Below are 10,990 nucleotides of genomic sequence, written 5' to 3'. Positions count from 1 at the left end.
GTGGGATAAAGATAGTTTGACGTTGATACAATTACTTGGAAAGACCACTAAGGATGTCAATTTTATCCATGGGTACGGGTACCCATACGTACCTTTTTTTTTGAAACTGGGGTACCCATGCGTACCTTACCCGCATGGGCAGGGTATTATTCTAAAAAAATAGTCAAACTTTACTTGCTTTGACTTTTTTTTTAAAAAAAAATATATATATATATATATAAGCCTTAAGCATTGGGATGGAGGTAGTACCTTTTATTGGGCTGCATTCAGTGCGGATCATCAAGACACGCCGGCAGCGGAGCGCCGCTCGCTCCCGCTAAGAGCGGCGAATAGGGGGCTCCGGAAGTTAGCAGAGGTGTACTTGCTGTAGTCGGCCTTACAAGGCCCAGCCCATGAACTATCCTAGCCCAGTGTTTTCTCACTCGTCGCTGACAGCTGAAAAGGACGGGGATAGGAGAGACTGTGGCACCATCGTCTTCCTCCTCTCTTATCCGGAAGGAAGGACACCATGCTCCCCATGTCCGTCCACCCCGCCACTACACCGGCCCTCGCCTCGCGGCCCCGGGTCTCCCCGCCCAGACCTTCCACCTCCTCCTCCTCCCCCGCCATTGTCCACTTCCACAGCAGGAGGCTGCCCCTTCGCTCGCTCCGCAGCCTCGCCGCTGCCGCCGCCGCGGAGCCGTATGTCGGTTTGGGAGAAGATGAGCCGCTTGGCGGGGGTGTAGATGCGGAAGCCGTGGAGGAAAGCGAGGAGGTTATTCTCTTTTCAACTGCTCCCAACTTGCTCATTTCCCTGTTCGTGCGGTAAATTACGGTTCAAACAGTATTACTACATGGAAGGAGCTCAGTTAGGTTCATCGAAATGTTTTAGGCTGCTCATTTCCGCTCATTAATTTAGCTGGTTGAGGACACAAAATAAAATTGGAAACGTCTTACTCTAGTTGGACATGATTGGGCTCTGCTTTTCCTCTAGTTTTGAACTTCTGCAGTGGTAATTACTGCAGTACCATGTTTAAGCCTTTGCATGGATTTGAGACTGGTGCACCATTTTTCTTACTTGGTTGGCATTTGTTTTAAAAATGACTTGGCTGAGAAAGTAATAACATGTTCTAGAACTGACTGCTGCCGACAGTGCTCATGATACCAACAGTCCAACATGTGCTATTCATATGTATAGATGGACCCCCTTTCGTCATTTCGATGGAATTGCTCATTCATGAATTGAGTGAGGATTGATTACACTAGAATTACCCTCAAAACATACCTTTCAGAATTGATTTTGCTAGAATACCGTCTAAGAATACTTTTGAGAATCGCTGACATCACTGAAAATGAAAACTGATTTAAAAAGAAAAAAAATCATAACCCAATGCACATTACAGCATAGTACCAGCAGCCTTCAGCTGTTTTTTTTTTCCAAATCGAATTATGAAATTGATGTTTAACAATGGAAAGTTGACAGTGGGATAGTAATTCTGATTGCAAATCATTTTATTTCACGCTTTGAGCTTTTCTAGAACTGCAGAATTGGATCTAATAATGCAGACAGTTATTTCTGTTAGTAGAATAAAACCTCAGACAATTTGAGTTGTGTATGGCAGTACAAGGTGGAGGTGCCCGAAAAGCAGGACCCGGTGCTGGTGCTGAAATTCATATGGATGGAGAAGAACATCGGCATTGCCCTCGACCAGATGGTTCCGGGCTTCGGTAGCATCCCCTTGAGCCCGTACTACTTTTGGCCGCGGAAGGATGCGTGGGAGGAGCTCAGAGCAAAGCTGGAGGAGAAAGAGTGGATCTCGCAGAAGCAGATGATCATCCTTCTCAACCAGGCCACTGACATCATCAACCTCTGGCAGCAGGGCGGCGGCAGCTTGTCGTCATGATGGGCTCTCTGTTCTCCAAGCCTTATGAGCTGTTTATCGTCTCTGTTCTTGGTTTATTTCCATGGCTCTCTGTTGTTAATGTCGAAGCCACACGGTACATGACCCTGTAGATGGATTCCTTCTGTTTTCATATGATTATGTTTGTGGAAATGATTTTTTGGTTAGGGATGCTGTTATACAAAACACGACGATCGACAGTGAATGATTCTACTTTACCACTATATCATGATGCAAGCACATTACCGTTCTCTCAAGTCTCAAGGAAAATAGCCTGCAGCTGCCTGTACCAGTGTGTCACTACTAATGGATGAACTCTGAGCAAGGGTCTGTCACCTAATTTGTTCCTGGGCTGATGGCTCTCACCCGGGCTGAGTGGGCGCAGGATGGTTGTCTGGGAGCGAGGCGGTGAGGGTGTTTTTTGATGCGTAAATACATTTTTATTTAGATAAAACTGATCACTTATTTTGAAATGGAGTGAATACGTTTGGTCGGATTACCACAGTAGAACTACTCCATTTGGTGCAAAGATGTAAGCCATTTTCAGGATTTTTAGTTTATCCAAAATGCAAGTCAAAATGAGTTGTTTTTTTTTTTTTTCGAGATGAGGATCCCCAAACGGGCTCCCAGTTTCAATTAAGAAACTGGAGTGTCAGTTATTACAAGGTTCAGAACATAAAACATAGACGAGCAACAGGTAAGCTCTGTAAGTTTCGTCGCAACAGCTAAACCTTGACACATACCAGGAAAAAAAAAAGGAAACAGTTTAGACAGAGTAGAGGACAACTAACTCTGGGCACAAAGACCACAAACATAAAAGGGAAACATAACAGATTACGATCTATTGCAGACATTTTCCAGGAGACACCAGCGGAGCTTCAATTAGTTGAAGATTGATGCTACGCAGCTATCCTCCTTCTCACATGACTCCAACCATGTCTTCGCCCAAAGATCTCATGCACAACTTGCGTCACTCTCCTAGCCCTTTGTAGCAGAAGCTTTTTCATAGTCCGTCTTTCTGCAATTTTACCCTGTGGTTAATAAAACTAAATGACAAGCAAAAAAGAATAATGTTTCTAGGATCCCTAGGCTGTATTCTTTAAACACGAGACTTGTTTCTTGTTTTCCACACAACCCAGATAATAGCAATAGATAATATCATAATAGCTCTTCTAACCATACCAAAATTAGTGTTAAGCCAATCTCTGTATAACTCTCCAATACAAGCCGGAATGGAGTTAATCCCTAGAGCAACACTAGTTAAATTTCAAATATACTTTGCTGGAGGACACAAAAAGAACAAATGTTTTAGGGTCCTAGAGTCGTCGCAAAGCTCACATAGTTCTAATTTTTTCCATTCCCTTTTCAACGGGTTCTCTTTGGTCTGTTATCACCGGCCAGCCAAAAACTCTCATCCTCAAAGGCAATTTGGGGGTCCACATAACTTTATATGGAAAATTTGGACGCCTGTCTATTAGAAAGGAGTACATAGATTTGACAGTAAAAACTCCAGACTAGGTCAGAAACCAAGTCCTATCCAGCTCATCGAACAGATTAACTTGACTACACAATTCTAAAAGCTTTAACCATATTTCTTTGGTTTCATCTCTCAAAAACCTCCTAAATTTGAGAAAATCAAATCCTCCGGTAAAAACAGTGTTAAGTGTAACATTATGACTAACAAAGATTATACATACGAGTGAAACTTTGACATAGTGATTCGTGAACAATCCAAGCCTCCTCCGAAAAACGGGTCTTCCTACCATCATCAGTCACTCTCTTGCAACGACTATAGAAAAAATGAATCAAAACCATACCAGAAATGTGAATGGGCAAGATTTTGGTTTACATTGAGTAAATACACCCTTTCTCAAGTACTCCCTCCGTTCTTATTTAATTGACTCAGATTTAGTATAAAATTATACTAAATCCGAGTCAATTAAAAGAGACCGGAGGGAGTATTTTGCTCTAACCACTTCCTGCCACAAACCTATTTATTCTCTAACCTCCAAATGAATCTACACAGAAGACTAATATTCTTTAAGGTGCAAGTTTGTCACCCCAAGTCTCCCTTGGTATTTTGATTGACCAACATCAACCCATTTAACTAAGTGATATTTCTGTACAGTTTGCTTTTCTTGCCAAAGCGTACGAGCCCGAAAGAAATCACTTCTTTTCAGGACCCCTCTTGGCATAACAAAGGACTTCTTAGTGAAAACTGACTTACAATCTATCCAGATCCTATCGGATTAACAATACCATTCTAGCTAGTTTTTTCTTCTTCTATTTTATCTTCTGTATCTTTCCAATTGCTAGTTTCGCAATCGTTTGTAATGCATGGGGACCCCCCCCCCCAGTATCTAAAGGGGAAATTTCTTTCTTTTGCAAGGAAAAATATGGGTGTATATGTCTTGTTTATCCATAGCAGTCTGTCAAAAAGAAACATTGCTTTTATGAAAATTAATTCTAAAACCTACAATTTTGTCACAAATTAATTCTAAACTTTAGGTTTCTACCACTTTCTAAACTATCTTCAAACTCTTGATCTCTTCTTATTAGAACAACTAACACTTCAGCAACAATGTCAAACGATAAAGGATATGAAGGGTCTCCTTGTCTTAGGCCCTTAATAGTTTACAAATAAGATCCCATGTAACCATTATACACATTTTGCCATTATTAACTACTGCCTTTGTCCAATGAACATATTTTTCCGGGAAACCTTTCATATCTAACACAGAAAACATGAACTCCCAATTTATTTTGCCGTATGCCTTTTCAAAGTCAACCTTAAAAGAATCCCATATTTTTTCTTCCTATGCATATAAGGAAGAGTTCCTGTAAAATTCTTACACTATCAAGAATAACCTGTGTTTTACAAAGGAAGATTGAATACTTGAAATTACTTTGTCAACCATACATATATATATATGGCTATATCATTTAAAACCTTAGTATTTTTTAAATAACATTAAGTAAGCATATCGGCCTATACATCTGCGGATCATTAGCTCCTTGACCTTCAGCTATCATAATAATTATACTGTATTTAAAACATTGAATATATATATTACCATTATAGAGATCATTGAATAAAGCCATAAGGTCATCTTTAATTAGATTCCAAATATTCCGAAACAAATCTATGGGTAAACCATTATGGCAGGGTGGCCTGTTGTGTTCCATCGAGAAAACGGTTTTTTTTAGAGCAACCACATATTTCATTAATCAAAAAACAAGTTACATGAAGGAACACATGTGGAAACTAAAAGTGAAACCAGGATAAAATGATTATCCCGAATTTGCAGATAAACTTCTGAAAGATCGAGAAAAAGAAAACAATCCCTAGGCCGGGTTTCCTGCAACCACCGTAGCCATCGGCCACATCCCAACTCCAGCGCCTCCGAGACGGGCACGGGAAGATAAGACACTGAGCATCCACCATTGCAAGATCCAAAAGAGCACCATCACCAACGAGGCTTTGCAAGATCCACGGGAACAAGCATGTTGCAAGAAGCGAGGCACATGTTGTTGTGGCACGTCGAACATGGGACGTCCCCATGCTGTCTTGGACCAATATATGCCACCTCCCATCGACGAAGTCGGAAAAGAATGGCATATCCACCACCTCCGGACCTACATCTTCGCTCCAGAATAACCACCTCGCCCCGGCCGACGGCGTCGTCGTGGATAACATTGAACGCCAGTGACATACCGAGAAACTGATCTCGCCAAATCAGAAGAACGACGAGAAGACCAAGCTATTGATCTGAAGGACTGATGATCAACACACGTTTCCATCAACTCCAAGACGCCACCCAGAAGGGCGTCGCCGGTGTGGGAATAGAGTTGAGGCAGATTTATTAGCCAGAACACCGCTCCCACCACCCCGACGACGCACCATAGAAAACAAAACCTAACCCTAACTACAGGCCAGAACGGAGGAACGAGATCCCTCATCCCCCATGCCACCGCCGGAGCAGCGAGCAGAGGGAGAGGGGACTAGGACCAACGCTCTGGCCAGACGAGATCGGGAGGAGCGTAGCCGCCACCGCCTCTCTTGAGAAGAAAAGAGCGGAAACGGTTCGTAGTTTAGAACTCGCACATCTAGAAAATAGTTGTTTTAGCTTCTTCCGAAGAGAAAGGTGAAAGTGCATAGATCCTCCATGTGAGGTTTTGGTAATTAATGACAATCTCTATGGACTAATGTTTGCATTTGAGTCATATGTGTAGGAGTTGTCCATAGGCAATGCTTGAACCATAAGTTGGCTTCAAGGTTGCAATACGAAGAAATGAGGTGCAAGTTCAAGATGAGTCAACTCGAAGAGCTCACATAGTTGGGAGACCGGTTTACATGCTAGACGTTGTACTATCAAGGGGCTCTCGAGTGAGTAGCTCGATCGTATCATTCAGAGTGCGGTCAAACCTTTGCATCATTGCATTATATCTCTTGGTTGGTATTCGGATCTTATCCATGTGGTGTATTAGATCTTGTGGTTATTTCCATGACAAGCTCTAGTTCATCGAAAATAGATTTTGCATATATCATTTGTTGGGTTTTCGATTTTGGAGTTTTTCTCGGTCCTCTGGGTTTAGAGGGTTCACTCTAAAAAATATAGAAAATCATACCCCACTAGTTTCCATATTTTTGTTGGGGTAGCTCTTGTCTTCCTCTTTCCAACAAAATTTGTTTCATGTCAATCGGAGTTTTCAAACTCTAGATTTTGCGGTTTTAAGTTTGTCTCATATTTGGATAAATAAGAAGGAAAAGGAGGAAGGGCGGCCAGGGGCCGGTGGTACCGCCCAGGCACGGCCGGTACCACCGCTGGAGCACGGTCGGAGGTACCGCCCTAGTACCGCTCAAGATGGTTTCCTTGCAGTATATGTCCAGGGTGGGTGGACGCGTGGCCGGTACCGCGACAGGAGGTACCGTCCGGCTCAGCCGATGGTACCGCCCCGATCGGCCGGAGGTACCGGACCCCTCCTCTCCCGTGCGTAGCATCCCATGCCTACGTCCCGCTCAAGCATGGCCGGTACTACCGGGCCATCTTGGCCGGTGGTACCGGCCCACCTCTTGCGCGCGCTGCTCGCTCCCTCCGCTGCTTCCTACACACCGGCGGTAGTACCGCCCCTAGTTGGCCGGTACTACCGGCCCCAAGTCGAGCCAGCCCCAACGGGCAGAAAAATGGGGCCATCTTTTTAAGTCATTCTTTCCCCCATCTTTCTTTAGCTGCTTCTTCTTCTTGTTCCTCTCTCTCTCAAGCTTTTGTTCTCACCATTGTTGTTCATTCCTTGATCTTGAGATCTCTCACTCATTCCAATGATTCTTGCATCTATTTGAGAGAAAGATTGAGGAGATCTAGATCCACACTTTGACCAAACCAAATCTTCTCTTTGTGAGTGAATCTTTGGGATCTAGATCTTGAGGAACTTTGTGTTTTTCTTTTGTTCTTCCTCTCTTATCCCCCAATAGCTTTTGTAGCTTTGTTGGAATTTGGTAGAGAAGGATTTAAGCATCTTTGTGGTTTTCTTGCCATTGCATTTGGTGCATCGGTTTGATTTCTCCGCTGTGATACGTGGAGGTGAAAGTTAGCGAGATATTATCTTCGGGAGCTTGTTCCTCTTGGGTCTTTGGACCCTAGATGGCTTAGTGGTCTTAGTGGTCTTTGTGGTGTTCTTGGAGACTCCAATTAAGTTGTGGAGATTCTTCAAGGGCAAGGCCTTTGTGGCGATTTATTGGGAGCTTCCATTTAAGTTGTGGAGCTAGGCCCAAGCTTTGTGCGGGTTCGATGACCACCCTAAGGTTCCATAGTGGATCGAGGACATCCCTTTTGGTGGGAATTCCCGAGGAGAATACGGTGGCCTTCATGCTTTGGAGTGACTTGTCCTTCACACCGCTCCAACGGAGAGTAGCACTCGCAAGAGTGTGAACTTCGGGATACATCATTGTCTCTGCGTCACCTCAGTTATTCCTATACCCGAGCTCTTTACTTATGCACTTTATTTTGTGATAGCCTTCGTACTTGAAGTTATATACCTTGTTATCACATAGTTGCTTGAATTGCTTAACATAAGTTGTTGGTGCACATAGGTGAACCCTAGTTATATAGGTTTTGTGCTTCACAAAGTAAACGCTAGTTTTATTCCGCATTTGTTAAGCCATATTCGTAAAAGTTTTAAACCGTCTATTCACCCTCCCTCTGGGCGGCATCCATGTCCTTTCAAAAGGTTTTACCCAAAATTTTCTACCCACCTCCTCTAGATCAGCAGGTAAAGGTGTATCCAAGTGAACTGCATAAGTCAACGGGTCCAAAAATCTTTTTATAAAACTCAGTTGCATTATGAAGTAAATTGTGATCACCCTCTATGAAACCTTCATCTTGACACAATCCAGAAATTTTATTCTTACGTTTACTACCACTAGCGTTGATCATAAAGTATCTAATGTGTCTATCTCCTTCTAATAGATCTCTTTCCTTAGCCTGCTGCAACCATTTAACTTCCTCTTTCCAAAGGATTTGATTTAATTTATTCTGTAAAAAACACCTATAGCTAGTCATATGCAAAAAGCCCACCTAGCTCACTTTGCTTACAATATAATCTAGATGCTTAGAGATCAAATCTTTCTCTCTCCTCTCTCTCTCTATCTCTCTCTCTTATATTCACCATCAATATTTAAATTCCATCCCTTCAGGACTCTAAGAAAATTAACAAAACCATCATGCCATCTAATTATATTACCACCACCCTTATGTCTATTCGACCAAACTCTAGTTACAACATCTGGTACATCTGCTAATAAGAGAAACTAGCATAGTTCAAACTTAAGAAGTAATATGAGAAACCTGTTGATGTACACATGAATCTCGCAACAAAGGCATGACCAGATACGCCTCTAACCAACCTCCTGACCGTGACAAGAGGATATCGCAGACTCTGTCTTATTGAACAAAAGGGTGATATGGGCATGGAGGCCTATGTGGAGCCCAGATTCGGGACTCCACCAACTTAATTATCTTAGTTATGTAATGGTCATATGTGGGCCAATTAGGGTTTTTAATAAATCGAGTTAGTTTTGGTTTGGGCCTGTCCAAACCAAGTTAGGGAGGCCCACTAGGGCTGGCCGGCCACCACACCCTCATATAAGTTGGAGGGGCGGTTAGGGTTAGGGTTAGCTTAGATTGAATCAGAATATGTAGAACTCTAAGTTCATACTATCACCGTTCCTATGGGATCGGCATGCGTGACGGCGTCTTGGACGTTCGTCCGGTTATCCAATAAAGGTGTGAGAGTTCTTGAGTCTATCAAGGCTGATCATGCATGCGAGAAGGTCCTCGAACTGTCGAGGGTTATCGAGCTTGGCGTGTCTATTCTGCTTGAGGTTCGGCGTTCTTCGTCGACTTGCTCGCCGGATTGGCGTCCCCATCTTCAGGCTGCGTGTATCACACACGTGGTTGGGAGAGTTATCGGATCCATTGGATCAAGGAGGTGCACCGTGAAAGATCGGGCCAAACGACCCGTATCATCTGGTTTCAGATTACTGGGTTGCTCACGGCGAGGTTTTGCTGATCAATCGCATCTAGATCGGTTTGCATCGGAGAAGGTTGGCTCTAGATCGGAGGAGTTTGGTTCTCGGTCGAAGGAGGTTGGTTGGAGGAAATTTGGAGTTGTTCTGGTGCAGTTTGCAGGTCATCCATGGCTGTTTCGGAGGTCAAAATCGCGAAAATTCGCATCTGGAATCGGGAGGAAGAAGACAGCTCGCGACGCGATCCGGTCTCCAGGCCGGTTGACCGGGTTCTGGACCGGCCGGGCCGGTCAAAACCGGGCCCTAGGCTGGTGCCAACCGGCCAGAATCCAGGGGCGCCAGGACAGTCGACCGGTCCCCAGGCCGGTCTGACCGGGTCCCAGGCTGGACCAACCGGTCTTCGGGCCGGTCTGACCGGGCCCCAGGCCTGACCAGCCTGTCCCAAGGCCGGTTTGACCGGGTCCCAGGCCGGGTTGGCCGGTTCCCAGGCCGAGCATTTGTTTGTCAAAGAGGCAATTAGGGAGCATAAGTTAGATTTTATAGCCTTGTTGGAGACTGGGAGATCTAACTTCTCTATACCCTTTTTGAACCAACTTGCTGCGGGTTATAATTTTGCTTGTTTTTGTTTACCACCACATGGTCATTCTGGGGGTATTCTAGTGGGAATAAACTCATATACAATTCAGGTGTTAAAGGTCAGCACTGGAGACTTTTGCGTAAAGCTTCATATTAAATGCAAGAGAGATGGTTTCGAATGGATTCTGGTGCCGGTCTATGGGGCTGCCCAAGACACGCACAAAGCAGAATTTTTGGTAGAATTAGTAAGAACTTGTGAATCTGAAACATTACCTATGTTGGTAGGGGTGATTTCAATATTATATGGAAGAGGAAAGAAAAAATAATGATAATTTCAAGACGCGTTGGCCTTTTGTCTTTAATGCAATTATAGAGCACTTGAATCTACGTGAAAATGCACTAACCGGGAGACAATTTACGTGGGCAAGTCATCGAGACGAACCTACATATGAGAAGTTAGATAGAGTTCTAGCATCCATCTCTTGGGAACAGAAATTTCCTTTAGTAACGGTACGAGCTTTGACTAGAGCTGATTCAGATCATACTCCGATACTTACTGATTCAGGAGTGAAAGCACATCTGGATAATAAGTCAAAATTCTCTTTTGAGCTACATTGGTTGCGACAAGAGGTTTTTTTTTTTGATATGATAGTAAAGGAGTGGAAATCAGTTTTGGTGGGAGCGAATCCCATGGAGATTTGGCTGAATAAGTTAAGACATGTAAGAAGATTTCTCAAAGGATGGGCAAAAAATCAAAGTGGAAAGTATAAAAAATAAAAAGAGAGATTGTTATATATCATTGATCAATTGGATTTAAAAGCGGAAACAAATCCCTTGAGTTTGAATGAAAGAGAGGAGCTTAAAAAGGCAAATGATAGCTGAAATAAACTAAGAAGGGAAGAGAAGTCTAAATGGGCTCAAAGAGCGAAAGTTAAACATATTCAGGAGGGTGGAAATAATACGAGATACTTTCACTTAATGGCAAATGGTACACACCGAAAAAAGAAAA

At 43.4% G+C, this 10,990-nt stretch overlaps 1 protein-coding gene across 1 annotated transcript; it reads left to right on the top strand.

The window, feature by feature from the left end:
• The first annotated feature begins 457 nt into the window (after positions 1 to 457).
• On the top strand, positions 458 to 2,047 carry LOC124674031 (30S ribosomal protein 3, chloroplastic). Its single transcript, XM_047210069.1, has 2 exons — positions 458 to 754; positions 1,602 to 2,047. The coding sequence occupies exons 1-2, from the start codon at positions 509 to 511 to the stop codon at positions 1,881 to 1,883; spliced, it is 528 nt and encodes a 175-aa protein (XP_047066025.1). The 5' UTR covers positions 458 to 508; the 3' UTR covers positions 1,884 to 2,047.
• Positions 2,048 to 10,990: the final 8,943 nt, after the last annotated feature.

The sequence above is a fragment of the Lolium rigidum genome, chromosome 7 (genome assembly GCF_022539505.1).
Source record: "Lolium rigidum isolate FL_2022 chromosome 7, APGP_CSIRO_Lrig_0.1, whole genome shotgun sequence".
NCBI lineage: Eukaryota > Viridiplantae > Streptophyta > Magnoliopsida > Poales > Poaceae > Lolium > Lolium rigidum.
The sequence above is the reverse complement of the archived record's forward strand: the minus strand, read 5'-3'. Positions and strand labels throughout refer to the sequence as shown.

Excerpts from the sequence above, each read along its gene's own strand:
- LOC124674031 (XM_047210069.1), top strand. The coding sequence starts at position 509 with ATGCTCCCCATGTCCGTCCACCCCGCCACTACACCGGCCCTCGCCTCG. Across the intron at positions 755-1,601 it reads CCGTGGAGGAAAGCGAGGAG|TACAAGGTGGAGGTGCCCGA; the intron begins GTTATTCTCTTT and ends TGTGTATGGCAG.